This window comes from Anomaloglossus baeobatrachus, chromosome 3 (assembly GCF_048569485.1).
Source record: "Anomaloglossus baeobatrachus isolate aAnoBae1 chromosome 3, aAnoBae1.hap1, whole genome shotgun sequence".
NCBI classification, from domain to species: Eukaryota; Metazoa; Chordata; class Amphibia; order Anura; family Aromobatidae; genus Anomaloglossus; species Anomaloglossus baeobatrachus.
In genome coordinates, this window is record NC_134355.1 from 457854480 (window position 1) to 457871593 (window position 17114).

At 45.1% G+C, this 17114-nt stretch overlaps 1 protein-coding gene across 1 annotated transcript in view; it reads right to left on the bottom strand.

Moving 5' to 3' along the window:
* Positions 1-17114, bottom strand: part of LOC142296643 (putative cation-transporting ATPase 13A4) — a 192950-nt gene that overhangs the window by 140121 nt on the left and 35715 nt on the right. The window contains exon 3 of the mRNA XM_075340496.1: positions 13026-13172. Coding sequence (XP_075196611.1) covers positions 13026-13172 — 147 coding nt within the window. The remainder of the gene's footprint in view (positions 1-13025; positions 13173-17114) is intronic.

Here is a 17114-nt window from a genome sequence, read left to right on the forward strand (position 1 = left end):
CTGCAGCTCACAGCAGGCAGTCATGTTCATGTCTATGGCCACGCTCTGTGCTTCAGATGTAGCAGAACTGGAATCTTCATGGGACCCCGTGTGTACTACGTCGGACCTGGGTGTTTTGGGGGTTAAATTGGTGAAAGACGGTGTTTTTTATTTTTTTTTTAAATAAAGGATTAGTGGCAGCACACAGCTGTCATTAGCTCCTTATTACCCTGATGGCCACCGCAGGTGGTTGGAGATGCCCAATAGACCTCATTTTAGAGCAGTAAGATTCCCAGACTAATGCATTATAGTTGGTCATGTGACGGTTCATGCATGTAGTAGACAAATTAATTGAATTTCTCCCTCTACTGAGTTAAGAACATGAGTTGGGTCATCCATGCTGGTCACAAAAAAGGCCCATGCTTAGCTTGCCACACATGCAAAATGCAGACCTGCAACCACTGCAAGACACAGCCAGAGTTATGGCTGATGATGCAGTGGTTGTCCTGGATGTATCACTCTGTCTCTGTGCGGGAAACACCTCATCTTCCTCCTCTATCTTCTCTACTGAGCTATGCAACTGCGTGCCTCTGGGTTTATACCAAGTGGAATTTACAACTTCATTGTCATCCTCTCTGTTGTCCCATTTTTCATCCTGACAGTCACCCTCCTCCTCTTCCTGACCTGACATCACAGTACAGTATGCATGTGCCTCAGGTATCTGAATCTCATCATCATCACCTCCACTCCCGAGGCTTAACGTCTGTTGATGAGGGTCTGGATCCTGCTTGGACCCTACTTTGGCTAGGCCTGAATCCAACTGACAAAGATTTTGGGCATTGGTGCAGATGCTTTCCTCCTCTTGAGTCTGTGAATCTTTGGAGCAGACCTCTGATGCCCATGGGATAGAATGTGTGAACAGCTCTGCAGACTTGCCCATGTGTAGTTCCCCACAGTCAGTTTGGTGGTTGGAGAGTTGTGACATGGGGAAAACATATGTAATTAGAGTGGCACCTCTGATGAATGAACTGTGTGTGATGTTGAGGTGCAGGAAGAGGAGGGGAGGTCCCTTGATGCAGCGCATGCTGTTTCTGACTCTCATTTACAAGTTGAAGCAATTTGCAGCTGCCAAAGAAATGGAGTGTAGTAGCCCATCCAGTAATGGAAGTTGTTCTCAGTTCTCTTGGGATAGTACTGTATGAGCCATTGTTTTCTCAGTAGAGCTTTGACTAACATTAGAACGCTCCCATGTACACCTCAATCACCTTGCCTATTCCCACTTTCCACCCTTCACCTTTGAAACAGATGTTTCACAACTCTAGGCTCATACTTGTCAGATACCTGACAAAACTATAATCCTGTATTTCTTGCATGAGATGGCAATACTGGGATGGCCCACAGAAGTACCAACACCTAGTTAGATGGTTCATTGAGAAACTTTTAGCAGGCACTAAAAAGTACCAATATCTATTTAGATTGTTCATTGCCAACTTTTTTGCAGGCACTCTAAAGTACCAATATTTAGTTAGATGTTTCACCGGAAAATATTTATCAGGCACAAAAAAGTACCAATACCTATTTAGATGGTTCACTGGCAACTTTTTAGCAGGGACTCTACAGTACTAGTACCTAGTTACATGGTTCACTGGCAAGTTTTAGCTGACACTGAAAAATAACAGTACCTAGTTAGATGGTTCACTGGCAAATTTTTAGCAGGCACTCCTAAGTACTAATATCTATATAGATGGTTCAATTTTTGCAGGCACTAAAAAGTACCAATACCTATTTAAATGATTCACTGGCAAATTTTTAGCAGGCACGAAAAAGTACCAATACCTAGTTACATGGTTCACTTGCAAGTTTTGAGGTGGCGCCCTAAAGTGCCAATACCTAGTTAGATGTTTCAATGACAAATTTTTAGCAGGCACCAAAAACTATCAATACCTATTTAGATGGTTCACTAGCAAATTTTTAGCAGGCATTAAAAAGAACCAATACCTATTGAGATGGTTCACTTGAAACGTTTCAACAGGCACACTACAGTACCAATACCTAGTTACATGGTACACTGGCAAGTTTTATCTGGCACTGAAAAGTATCAATACCTATTTGGATGGTTCACTGGCAACTTTTCAGGAGGGACTCAAAAGTACCAATATGTAGTTATATGGTCTACTGGTAGGTTTTAGCTGGCACCCTAAAGCACCAATACCTGGTTAGATGTTTCACTGTCAAATTTGTAGCAGGCACTAAAAAGTACCAATACCTATTTAGATGGTTCACTGGCAACTCTTTAGTAGGCACTCATAAGTAGCAATTCCTATTTACATCAAGAAATGCTGATTTGTGGCACACATCTTTCCCTACACTGCACGTCCCTATTCTACACTATGGCTCTCCTATCTATCTCAACTACCTATGATTAAACCCCTAGCTAAGGTAAGTGTCTAGAAGCATCGGCAGCACCTTCCCTGAGCTTTAGCAATCACAAAATGGCGCCGACACTGCATAACCGCATTTTGTATGAAGAGGGACATGTGACTAAGGCCTCCGACACACATCCGTGTCTCCGGTACGTGTTTGACAGTTTATTCACGTACCGGAGACATGGGCACTAGAGATGAGCGAACCAGTCGTGGTTCGGCTCGAGTTCGGTTCATCAAACGGAGGTCCCGTTCGAGTTCGGCTCGTCGAATGTTCGACGAACCGAACTCGAACCGCATAGGAAAAAATGGGAAGCATTCACAAACATAAAAACACCTAGAAAACACCCTCAAAGGTGTCCAAAAGGTGACAAACAACTCACAACACAACACAAACACATGGGAAAGTGACAAGGATATATACTCAAGCGAAAACAAAAGAGCTGGACAAGGAAAAAGAGGACACACAGATATATGAGTATATGCAAGGAAACGTCGATGCCATTATTGTGCAACTTGAGCCCTGCTCATTTTAGGCTTCCAATCTGGATAAATTGCCTGAGCTTGCCACGTACGCCTTGGGGATCTTGTCGTGTCCTGCAGCCAGCGTTCTCTCGGAACCTGTCTTCAGTGCTGCTGGGGGTCTGCTGGCAAATAGGCACACGTGTCTGTCCACTGACAATGTGGACATGGCTCTCAGAGGACTTTTCTTCCCCTGGGTCATCCAGGGGAGGCGAAAGGCACGCGTATTTTTGAGAGTGCTTCATGCAAAGCATCTGTTTCATTTTGAAAAGGGGGATCAAGTGATGCCAGTCAAGTGGGGTGTGTGTGGCCCAATTAGTGGAAGCGAGGGAGACTGTGGTTGGAGTCCCCTCTCTTTTGAAAAAAGAACCAAGATGAACAAGTCATGGCTCTCAGAGGACTTTTCTTCCCCTGGGTCATCCAGGGGAGGCGAAAGGCATGCGTATTTTTGAGAGTGCTTCATGCAAAGCATCTGTTTCATTTTGAAAAGGGGGATCAAGTGATGCCAGTCAAGTGGGGTGTGTGTGGCCCAATTAGTGGAAACGAGGGAGACTGTGGTTGGAGTCCCCTCGCTTTTGAAAAAAGAACCAAGATGAACAAGTCATGGCTCTCAGAGGACTTTTCTTCCCCTGGGTCAGCCAGGGGAGGTGAAAGGCACGCGTATTTTTGAGAGTGCTTCATGCAAAGCATCTGTTTCATTTTGAAAAGGGGGATCAAGTGATGCCAGTCAAGTGGGGTGTGTGTGGCCCAATTAGTGGAAACGAGGGAGACTGTGGTTGGAGTCCCCTCGCTTTTGAAAAAAGAACCAAGATGAACAAGTCATTGCTCTCAGAGGACTTTTCTTCCCCTGGGTCATCCAGGGGAGGCGAAAGGCATGCGTATTTTTGAGAGTGCTTCATGCAAAGCATCTGTTTCATTTTGAAAAGGGGGATCAAGTGATGCCAGTCAAGTGGGGTGTGTGTGGCCCAATTAGTGGAAACGAGGGAGACTGTGGTTGGAGTCCCCTCGCTTTTGAAAAAAGAACCAAGATGAACAAGTCATGGCTCTCAGAGGACTTTTCTTCCCCTGGGTCATCCAGGGGAGGCGAAAGGCACGCGTATTTTTGAGAGTGCTTCATGCAAAGCATCTGTTTCATTTTGAAAAGGGGGATCAAGAGATGCCAGTCAAGTGGGGGGGGTGTGGCCCAATTAGTGGAAACAAGGGAGACTGTGGTTGGAGTCCCCTCGCTGTGTTTTACATGATTTTCGAAGGGCATGACATGCCTAAGAGGTTGAGTTTCATCATCTGCAACTTGTTGGCAACAGAAAGGCTGCCTTTACACCCTTTTGAGACCGAGGATTTTCGAGACCTTATGCCCATTTAAGTGCCCCAAGAGCCGATGGCCAGTCGTCACTCTTTCTCCAAGAAAGGCGTGCCCGCGCTACCACAGCAGGTCGCACACAACCTCACCGATTCCTTCAGAAACTCTGTGTGTGACAGGGTGCATTTCACCACAGATACTTGGACCAGTAAGCATAGACAGGGGAGTTACATGTTGCTGACTGGGCACTGGGTAACTATGGTGAGAGATGGAGAAGGGTTTGCTGTACAAGTCTTGCTGTCCCCACGACTTGTGTGTCAATCCTTCCTCTGTATGTACAAGTTCCTCCACTGCTTCTGCCTCCTCAACCTCGTGTGGGTCCTCCACCTCGGCCCAAACCCTGTGTGGTCAGGCCACCCTTCCTTGTAACTGCGCCCAAGGAATCCCACACACCTCCTTACTATGCTGGCAGCAGAGCTCAAGGCCATCAGGCGGTCAAATGTTTACTTTGAAATGTAGGGGAAATGTGAGACACCGCTGAGGAATTGTGGACGGTTAGCTCTGGAGAGTGAGACCGAGTTTCATCAATGGTTGTCTACACTCAACCAGCAGTCAGGGAAGGTCAGGTGCGACAATGATGCAAACCAGTCTGCGACCCTTCTTCAGGGCAATGTGACACACGTGCCTTGTATGGCTCACGTGTTGAACCTGGTTGTCCAGCAATTTTTAAAACACTATCCCGGCCTACATGGCCTTCTGCAGAGGGCACGGTGTAACGCCTGCCTGGATCGACACACTCAGATGGGCTGTAAAGGATAGGCTAGAGGCAAGCCACTCACCAAGCTGGACCCCCAGAACCCTGAAACCCTTTAACCCCTATACAGTGATTTGGAATTACACAGGGCCCAAGTTGATCAATACCTGTGGAAGGCTGCAGTTCCAGAGAATAGTAGTCATGCAGGGTCAAAAACATTAATTGAGGAAGAGGAACAGAATGGGATGGCCAGGACTTAATCAGAAAACAAGCAGAGGTGAAATGCGGATCGGCCAACGAGGTACATAAACAGCAAGCAGGAAAAGTAGTCAGGTAACAAGCACACAAACTCATAAAACTGAACTGGGGGTAACAGTAACAAGAGGTTCATAGCTTTGTCTGGCAGTGGTCTGCAGACAGGAGGGGCCTAAAAAAGGGTGTGGTGTCTTCCCATTTGTTGTAGCTGAATGATGGTACTTCATCTGTGAGATACCCACCACCTACATTCAGCCTGTGGTTCTGTATCTGTCAAGGTAACGCAACCCAGTGGGTGACCATAACCTGCGTCCACCTGCGCCGCAGGCATCGACTCCTTTCCCATCATCAGCACTATGCACGAAAGGAAGACGTTGTCACCTGGCGACCGGAGTACAAATTGATTGAGTGGACTACGTTGGTGACTTAACAGCCGTGTGCGGCAATGATGCAAACCTGTCTGCGGCCCTTCGTCAGGGCAATGTGACACACGTACCTTGTTGGCTCACGTGTTGAATCTGATTCTCCAGCAATTTTTAAAATACCATTCCGGCCTACATTGCCTTGTGCAGCGGGCATGCTGCTATGTGCTCACTTTCATCCTTCGCACCCAGCAGCTCAACAACTTTCATCGCTCCGGAAGTCTTAGGGTCTGGCGGTTAAACGCCGGAAATGCGATGTTCCGACACGCAGGAATTGGAATCTGCACATGTTGCAGCGTGTGTGGCAGCACCGCAGAGCCCTGCTGAAATACGGTATGACGTATACCCTGGGCTAACTTGATCCAGAGGTGGTGCAGATCACGCTGCTGGAGTGGTGTCAGATCAAGGACCTATGCACTCTTCTACACAGTTTACAAATGTCGACGAAGATGTTTAGCACTGGCCATTCTCAGCGTGACAATTCTGGTCATCTACAAGATGGAGCACACTGTAAGCATTATTCGGAGTCAGGTGTTGGTCCAAGAGGAAGGTGAGGAAGTACAGGAGGAGTCATATGCAGAAGGGATAATAAGATCTACAAGGTCCATACGGTGAGCAGCACCTTGGCGGCAGTTATGGTGGGGGATACGGATTAACAAGGGCGCATAGTATCAGCAAAAATTGTTGAGGAAGGTGCAGGAGCCCATGAAGAAATGGAGGACGAACTTGCGATGGGCATGGAAGACTCAGCAGATGAGTGAGAGCTTGCTCACATTTCGGTTGTGCGAGGTTGGCGGGAGAGGGCAGAGGAAGGAGGCACGATTCTCACCTCTCTGCCACCAACACACCAAGGACTTGGTCCTCCTGGATGCACAAGACCCATGAGCGCCTTCTTGCTGCACTACCTACAACATGACCCTCGGATTGTACGAATTCGAAGTAATGCTAACTACTGGGTTGCCACACTGTTAGATCCCCGGTAGAAGACAAAATTTGGCGAAATAATTCCTGCCATAGAAAGGGACGCACGTATACAGGAGTATCTGCAGAAGGTGGTACGGATTCTTAGATCTGCTTTTCCAGTAAACACCAGTGCTGCACAGAGTGAATCTCAACGCTTTCTCATGGATAGGAGGAAATGGTCTTTAACTTGTCCACATCTGAGGGACCGAGGGCTGGCTGCTGTGCTGAGATGGCATTGAGTATGGTGTCCCTGCAGAGTTGCACTTTTGGTCATATACCAAATGAGTTGAAAAAGGACAAATGCTGGTGGAAAGGGGAACAGGTGTGTTGGAAAGGGGAAAAAAGTTTTTGTCCGTGAGTTTGTTGGTTAAGCAAAAGTAACATTTGATGAAGAAACACCATCTGTTACGGTGGGACTGGCAGATTTGGATAAGGTGGTATATACTTTGTTACCGCTACATAACGAAAATTAATAAGAAAAGAAAGAGAAAGGTATATATCCCCATCAGCAGTCAATGTCCACCGTGCTCCCAGATGGAAAAGGAGAGGTTGGCAACTGGAAGGTTAGGGGGAGGATACAGATCTGTGTGGCTATGAAACTAATAGTTGCCTGAACCGAGTTAGACGCCACTCGGATCTGGAGACTGGGAGCCCTGTTAGCGTCACAGGGTCCACACGCCCACCCAGCCCAGGAACTCCCTGTTAACATCACAGGGGCCATTCAGTATGCTGACCGTGTGTATTGGGGCCACACCTGTGGACAGCAGGCGCATCAGCAGCAGCAGGCCTGTTAATGCCACTGGGCTGCACAAGCAGGACTTGTAGAACAGGAGCTGCTCTTAACCGTTCTGCGTTACCAACTGTGGTGGCGGCCTGCATCGACGCCCTATCCCTGCCTACCTCTGGCCTAAAGCCGTAATGGGTTCAACACATGGAGGTGTGCTCTTTCGGAGCATAATAGAAGACTGCGCACCTCCTTGTTGGCTCCAGCCCGTTTTATAACCTGGGTCCGCCCCAAACCAGGGTGGACCACAATGCACCTCCTGAAGACAAAAGCAGAGTGACACGTCATGAGTGGCATAACTAGCGTCCTATTTGGAACCGCAACTTCAATAATGACTTCATGGCTGCCACGACACAAACACCTCACCAGTCATCGTCTGACCATTAATAATGAGGTGACAAGTCATAGGGGCGGGCCTCTGCAAGCCATTTGGGAGTGGCTTGGCCACATCGTCAGGACACCTGATGCCCTGTGGTCTATATGGGCCCCCCCACATCAGGGGCAGGGCCAAAGAGTTCATTATCGGACCTAGTTTCTGATGCAGTAAGTGCCTGAGCATGGTCAGTTGCATGAAATAGAGTGTGGGAGCATGCGCTGTATCCCGAAATTAAGACTTAGCCTCAGGAATGGCACAGTCAGGCTGAGCATACTCACTAGGCAAAACACTGGAGTTAGGCTGCGGCTGGGGTAAATCGGCACACGCATTGCCACTAGCTGCCTCTCCACACTTAGACGTGGAGGAGAAATTGCTCTTCGGGTGTGGACTTGGAGATGCTGTCTATGAACAGAAGGAAAAGCTAAAGGTGTGTGTTACAGCAAGGAGCCACCGCGGAAACACTTCGTTCAATTGTGAGGGGAGTCATTTTGGAGTTTGGTGAGGAGTACCGTAACGCCAGTGAGCAGCATCCTGTGCCACAGACCAACATTCTTACGGTGCTGTCTATACTGCTTACCGTGAGAGGAGCGTAAAGTCTGTATTTCTGGCAACTGGACATCACAGTACCCGGGTACGGTAGGCTGTGCCCAGACAGTAATGCGGGCACGCAACACTGTTTTATTAGCAAAACACATATCTGTTCTGGGTAGGCCGACTATTTATAGACAATAAGACTTGCTTCCTCTGCACTGTCAAATTGTCACGTACAGTTTAAATCATAGAGGGACGGCGACACATGTTTGCATTGACTGTTGATTTTCAAGATTTCCATGACTGTGTTGCAGAGCTGTGTGGTTTGCATTCACACTGTTATCATCTGCCTTATCTGTGAGGCTTCAGCTAACAAGGGTATTCAGGGGGAGTAATGTGTTTTGTCTATGTTTAGGTAGATAACTGGGAAGCTCTTGTGATGCGCCACTGGTAAGTCGTGTTCGCACACACACACACACACACACACACATGCACAAACACACAATTACTGCTACACAGAGGGATTAGCAGGTAGTAGGCAACAGAATAGATTGTTCAATTATTTAAATTGTATGCATGGTTCTTATTGTTTGTTTTGGTAAAGTTAAACAATCACTTATCAACCCAACTGACTAGAGTCCTTTTCCTGTTGCCTGGTTTTGCTGCATACTGGGGAGCCCACCCTGTACACGACTTAAAATGAAGCATAAGTCGCAATGTGAATTTCACTGTGCTACAATGCGGCCTAGCGTGCCTGTGCAACCACCGCCTGCCCCATCAAGTGCATCTGCGTGCTCTTCATCCTCTGTGACTGTGGGGACAGCAATCTCACATGGTTTTTCACACTGAACTTCCACCCCTTTACACGCAACAGGGAGTGTGATTGGTAGGTCATCACTTGTTTTGGAAGTGGAAACAGATGGTATTGTTGAGCTGTCAGACATCGAGAAAACCATCATTGGATGCAGGCTACATTATATCCACACCTGCACCTTCATCACAGATTGGCTGGACTACCTGCATTTATTAATTGCATTCCAGAAATGGAAAGGAGTGTAGAATGCACATGTGTTGTACCTTGCTTGGCAGCAAAGGAACACTAACTTAGTATTACAGACAATTTTAGGAAGGCAGAAAAAGAGTCAGCTCTTTAGGCAAATTAAATAGCGTGACAAAAGTGGACAGGTGGGTACAGTGGCCGTGTTCTGTGGGTACCAGGACAGTAAAGGAAGCCTCACTTTCTATCCCTCCGAATGATCAAATGCAGCAAGGAATTCCCTGAGTTTGCTATAAAATTAGCGTAGCAAAATGTGCATGAGGGTGTCATGCAGAGGTGCTGCAAAAAGATTTGCACCAGTGGGGCACTAATGAAATACAACATCCAGTTCTATGATGCCACTAAATGGCAGTATTTTTTGCTATCATTATAGCTTATTAAAAACAGAGCAGGAGGGTGTCCTGCACAGGTGCTAGAAATAGCTTGGCACCAGTGGGGCACTAATGAAATACAACATCCAGTTCTATGATGCCACTAAATGGCAGTATTTTTTGCTATCATTATAGCTTATTAAAAACAGAGCAGGAGGGTGTCATGCAGAGGTGCTGCACACAGATTTGCACCAGTGGGGCACTAATGGAGTACAACAGCCACTTCTTGTATGCCACTAAGTTTACTCAATTTTTGGTATTATAATGTCTTAGTAACAATGAGTTTGAGTGTGCAATGCAGGCAGACGTGCTGCAAATATCTTTGCACTAGTGGGACAATACAGAAGTCCAACAGCCACGTTTAGGATGCCACTAAGTTCACTCAGTGTGAGAAGTGTCAGAACGCCCAGTGTGGTTTGCAAATTCCTCCTGTCGCCATCAAAATGCATATTGGTGCCTGTTCACACACAGCCACCGCCCCCTGTTCCATAGGCATTAATACTTAAGCACCACCTGCCTGGGGCTGTTCCGCCCTTCATCCATGTCTGCAGGTCTGACACTGTGGGGGCTAGTTCAGACATTGTGCTAGTGGCAGGCACCTGGACTGCCTCTCTACTCGCAGTTGTCAGCCCTTGCAGCATGGGAGCGGTTCTGACACTTCTCAGGTAGGTGGTGTTCCTATATGGTCCTGCACATCACACGAGACCACATGGTACACATGTATATTATATACTGTAGTGTAGGGACCCCCCTTATAGAGATTTTCCGTGACGGGGCAGGGGGGCTCAAATCATTGATCAATTATTTGCTAAAAATCTCATTGAATTGATACAGTAGGAATGAATTTGTGAATGTTACACTTTTTATCTCGTCATAATTGCATCCCACTCATAAGCAGTGCTGGCTTCCCCCCTATTTTCTCGTTTACAAGTTCAAATCACTCCCTTTTTGCCCCATTAAAAAATTAAAGGTTTAAAAAAATAAAAAACACACACACTTGGTATCGCCGCTTTCAGAAACGCCCGATCTATCAAAATATAAAATCAATTAACCTGATCAGTAAACGGTGTAGTGGCAAAAAAAATTCCAAACGTCAAAATTATATTTTTTGGTCGCCACAAATTTTGTGCAAAATGCAATAACAGGCGATCAAAACATAGCATCTGCGTAAAAATGGTACCGTTAAAAATGTCAGCTCGAGGCACAAAAAATAAGCCATCACTGAGTCTTAGATCCTGAAAAATGAGAACGCTACGGGTCATGGAATATGGCATAAAACAAGCACCACTTTTTTCGGACAAACTTCCGATTTTTGTTAACCCCTTATATAAAAGTAAATGTATACATGTTTAGTGTCTACGAACTCGCACTGACCTGTGGCATCACACCCACACATCAGTTTTAACATATAGTGAACACAGTGAATGAAATATCTTAAAAACAATAGTGCTATCACACTTTTTTTGCAATTTTTCCGCATTTGGAATTTTTTTTTGCCATTTTCCAGTACACTATATGGTAAAACCTATGGCTTTATTTAAATGTACAGCTAGTTCCACAAAAAATGAGCCCTCACATGACCATATTGACTGAAAAATAAAAACGTTACGTCTCTCGGAGGAAGAAGAATGTTGGAAAAAAAAAACGGAAAGCGAAAAATCGGCTGGTCATGAAGGGGTTAAACACATCACCCATTCATCATATGGCGCCACAATCTTATCCAAAAGAATAATATGTTATTAGAAAAGCACTGAGGAAACCGAATATAGCCAATCATTACCTGTTTTTCACAAAAATGCTCAGGTACACAAGCTCGAACCAGATAGGGAAATGCTCGTACTGAATCTGAAATTGGCAAGCGTGAATCGAACAAGTTCGCTCACCTACAGTTCCAATACACACATAGTAAATAAACACTTGTATAACAAATGTATAATTGTAGTAATTTTTTTGTAGAAATACTTCATTTTCATGAATTAATTCAAGGGTGCCAAAAGTTTTGACCATGTTGTCTTAATTTTTATTTTGTATTAATAAAATTCTAATTAGTGAAATTTGTGATTAATATTGTGTATTGATTTATCTATTCTCTCTAAAGGAGTATTTTGGTGCTAGCTTCGGCAGCACATATGCTCAATGGCAGAGCTTACACACAAGATGATTACCATATAATTAGCCCCTGCACAGCAGCAGCAGCAGGCCAAGGATGATGACTTGGAAAATACAAAAAAAAAAACATTCAACTAAAGGAGTATTTTGCATTTCTGTATTTTCAGTTGGTATACTTTGGCAGTTTGTTATTTTTGGTATTTTTTTCTATGGGTAGGTTGATATCCAATTTATTGGAGAGAACAAAGAATGTGCAGCCACCTCTGCATTCACATTCTGTCTAGAAGCAGTGGCTTGAACTTTTTTTTTTCCGCCAAAAGATGGGATCCATATTCATCAGCTTTTGATGTGAATATATCATCAATGTTTCGGTTGAGTAAACCAATTTATGTTGCTGAAATTTGTATCAAGTGTACTAAGTAGCTCCCACAGGTCTCAGCTTGTAAATAGCAGTTTACAGCCTTACATCCAGTATACAATTTATTTATTTGCTTCAATGTATCCTGTAAATAGATTCCATGTGACTGAGTTACTTTCCAGCAAATTGAAAGGCTTTCCCAATAAAAGCACGTAAAGAAAATAGACAGACTATGCAATAAATTGCAATAAATATATAAAACAGCTAAAACAAATATTAGGTTAGATCCACACATCTATGTATCAGATAGTGGGATGTGTGAGTCCGGCCTTAGGTTGGCCATACACAATAATGGCTGTTGGCCGAACGATGCCATCTCAGCTGACTCTACCATACACAGGAGCGCTTGCTTGGCTGAGAACTCTTGTGTGCTCTATGAGAATTTGCCAACAGACATCTCTATTGGCGGTTTATCTCCTGGAATGTAATTGGCATTCCGAAATCGGACTTGTGCAATCAACATCTCCCCTAACGATCAAATGACCAGAGCCCACATAAATATAAGACTGTCAGTCGAACCTATTGATATCAGCGGGTCGGCCAATATTAGGGTAATGTGTATGAAGGTCTTTAGTCACAGTAGCTACAAGTTTTCTAATCATGCAACAGAGGTGAATGTGTATTTAAAGCCACCTTTAAGTTATATAAATATGAGTTATGGAGACCGCCCAAGTGCTTACTCTTGCTAGCTAACATGTAAATTTGTCTTAGTTTATGCCTGAAAACAGTACCTTTTTCTATACTATAGATAAATTACTTACTTTAACATCTGGCCTCCTTATTGCTCTATTCACTGTGGAGTTTTCATCAGACATGACAGAGTATGGGGAGTCACATAAAAGGGCATCTTTGAAACTGTCCAGGATAATCCAGCGCACTTTCTTTCTAGTGTATTTTTTTCTTTCATCCTGGAATAAAAAAAAAAGTTGTGATAAAATAATCTCATATTCTCATTACAATATTCAATAACAAAATAAAGCAACACTCTAGTAATAATTCTGTGATAGTTATACAACGCTCTCTGTTTCTCGGATGATACTTATGACCTACATGGCTGTCCCCTCTACTTTTGCTTTGCTTATTGGTTGACGCAAAGTGGCTATTCCATATCATTGTTTTATTCATGTGATTTGTGACTTTGGCCAGTCCAGAAGCCATGGGACCAAATTCTGTTAGAATGTGTTTTTCCTGCTGTCAGCACTGGGTGGGGCTGATCACTATTTAAGCCCCTGAGAATCAGTTCCCACTGCCAGCCATACGCTCTGTTGTCTTGGTATAGACCTCTTTTGGGAGCTACTGTGGTGTGTCTTTATTATTCCCGTTCTTTGAAATTAAATGGGCTTGATATTTGACTACCCGTTTGCTTTATGATTTTGTCCCTGATGTGACCTCTTGTCTTCTTTGACACTTCTTGGCAAACCATGCTGTCTCTGATTCTCTTCTTCGGATGTCAGTCCTTCCATGGAAGCAGTCCAGTGGACCACATTGTAAGAGCAGTTCCTTGTACATGGGTTAAAAGTTGAAAGTCGTAGTTCCTCTGTAATCTGTCAGACCGAGGTGCTTTGGCCAAGTTTGTCCGAACTAGCCTTTTTGAGCCTGTGCCCTCTAACATACGTCACACTACGCACAATTCAAATTTGAACTGTAAAAGTTATATAGACAGTGTGATAAGTGTTTCAACTTCATTGACTTGTTATTCGTTCAAGAATTAACTAATCATAGATCAAACATAAGGATTAGTTTCATGTGTTGTAATTATTTACTTTCTTCATAAAGGTTTCACAACGAAGAGTTTGCCTTCAGGTGTGCTAAGTCAAATTCTTTTCTTCTGAACTAAGGGCTGGTTCACACTAAGCGACAGCGACAACGAGGTCGCTGTTACGTCACCATTTTCTGTGACGTAACAGCGACCTTGTAAGTCGCTGTTATGATCGCTGCTTAGCTGTCAAACACAGCAGCTGAAGCAGCGATCATAACCGCGAGAGCAGGGAGCCGCGCACACTGCTTAGCGCTGGCTCCTTGCTCTCCTAGCTACAGTACACATCGGGTTAATTAACCCGATGTGTACTGCAGCTACATGTGCAGAGAGCCGGAGCCGGCAGCACAGGCAGCGTGAGAGCTGCGGAGGCTGGTAACTAAGGTAAATATTGGGTAACCACCTTGGTTACCCGATGTTTACCCTGGTTAAAGCTTACCACAGCTGCCAGATGCCGGCTCCTGCTCCCTGCTCGCTTCATTTCGTCACTCTCTCGCTGTCACACACAGCGATCTGTGTGTCACAGCGGGAGAGCGGCTTTGAAGAAAACGAACCAGGGCTGTGTGTAACGAGCAGCGATCTCGCAGCAGGGGCCAGATTGCTGCTCAGTGTCACACACAGCGAGATCGCTAATGAGGTCACTGTTGCGTCACCAAAACCGTGCCGTAGCAGCGATTTCGGTAGCGATCTCGCTATGTGTGAAGCACCCCTTAGTAAAATTCAAGGGCTATCATCAGGAGATTCCAACCAGCAACTGGCTGTCAAGGTGTAAGACAGTGGAATGGATATAGCCTTCTATGCCTTGTTCATGAAGTGATGTATATAGCAGTAGTTTCTTTCATTACCATACTGTTTTATATTGTGTATGCTGAGTAACTCAGGGTGGATGCACACGATCAGTGCGTCCTGGATGCAGCGTGTCCTCTACTGCGTGGCCACGAGTGCTCAACGCAGCAGCTCGAGCCAACAATCAGGGTCCACTGCGGACGTTGTGTTCTCCCTGCAGCATAATTTGACATGCTGCGGCTCGGAAAGCTGTGCCACATGTCTGTTTACACTGCAGAGAAAAGAAGCACAATGGGCAAGGGTTTTCTATAAATCACATCTACTGTGCTTCTACTGTACAATGCAGCGTTTTGGACACAGTGAAAACACTCTGAGTCAAAAATGCTGCAAACCCTGATTGTGGGCACAAACCCTAGCAAGGCATGAAAGTGGGCAGAATGATGGGTGAATCTACCTCCACATTGAAGAACCTGTAAATAAAAGTTCATTATTTTTAAGAAGCTCTTCAGTCTTGTTGTAGAACCATGAGTGCTGGGTCCTTGGATCCACATTATGCATCTTCATATTGGGAGGTCAGTGACACCGTACAAATATTAATATTAGGACTCTGCCTTTTTCTAAAGGTGTTGTCCTATTTTTAAGATACATGATGTAGCAACAGAATATGACATAAATGTTTAAAAGATGCAGGTCCCACTGTTGTTACCCACATCTTGACCAACAGTAAAAGGCTTTTCCAGAGCTCATTTATGCATCAGGGGAGCAGTGCCAATGTTGTCAAGTCTACACACACCCGCCAGGAGATGTGCATGATCAGCAGGTATGGTGCATGTGTCCTATTCTAATCAATAGGGCAGGAAAATCCTGCCAATTGTGCACGGGTACCAGAAAGTATGTGTAGACACAACATTATCCAAGTTATTCACTTCCTGAACTGCCCCTGACAATCTCTTTAATGTTGTACAACAGATATGTTGGCGATGGAAAATAACCCTTAAAGTTATTGCTATCATAGAATACAAAGGTTAGGTGACTGATAGACAGGACATCATTATTGCAGAACTGGTGGGGACCAACCCAGAGGAGTGTGGCATTAAGTGAATAAGTGGATGAGTGGTTAGTACTAGAGATGAGTGAGTACCGTAATATGCGTAATCGCTATACTCGAAACGAGTACTTTGTCATATTGAAGTATTTGTTCTGAAAAATGAGTACAAAGCAAGTCAATTGGAAATGCAAGTAACTTTCTGCTGGACCCAACAAAGTGGTCTGGGGGCCTGAGGAAAAAGCTGAAATGGATTGGAAAGTAATGAAATTGAATGGAGAGAGCCTGAAGAATATGCCTGCATACTTTTCTGACTCACATATGGTTTCTGGGATCCCCTGAAGCCATACGGAAGAACTTCCGTGTGGGTTCAGTCTATCGGTGCCCCTGCAGTGTATGTCGCACTGCCCTGGCCAGCCCTGCAGTGACTCACATAGCAGTGTGCAAGCAGCTGCGGGATGACGAGTACCGACATCAGGAGTTTAGCTCAGATCATTACCAGCTGTGATGATCTCCGTTGAACTCGAGACATCAACGCTCGACGTCAGCGCTCGTCACTGACTTCCATGACACCGCATTCTCACATCAAGTCTCGTGGACGGCGGCCTGTGACTGTGACTAGCGGTGATGTCATGGGCTCACTGGACACCTCAGGTGAGAAACCGGTGACCATGGAACTCAGTGACAAGCGCTAACCTCACGAGTTCATTACGTCGGTGCTCGTTATTCCCTGCAGTGACCTGGCCTGGCCTAATGATGTTAGCTCAGGTCACTGCACTGCTCTCCCAGCCAATGGGGAACATTCTGTTCTTTATTCACTGGGACAGTGAGTATTGTATGCATCATCGTGGGACCCCCTTATTGGATTACGCCGGACCCGGATTTGTTATTCTTTTCAATAAATTGGTGAAAGAGGGAATGTTTTGGGAGGTATGTTTTCAAATTAAATTTTTTTTTGTTGTCTATTTTTTTTTCTTACTGACTGGGTTAGTGACGTCAGGTATCTGATAATGATGTCAGGTATCTGATAGATGCTGTGACATCACAAATGCCAGGGCTTGAAGCTAGGTGACATTACACAGCTGGTATCAACCCCATATATTACCCCATTTGCCACCGCAGCAGGGCAACGGGATGAGCTAGGGCGAAGTGCGAGGATTGGTGCATCTAATGGATGTGCCACTTCTGGGTCGGCTGCAGCTTACTATTTTTAGGCTTGGGAGGGTCCAATAGTCATGGACTCCCTAGTCTGAGAATACCAGA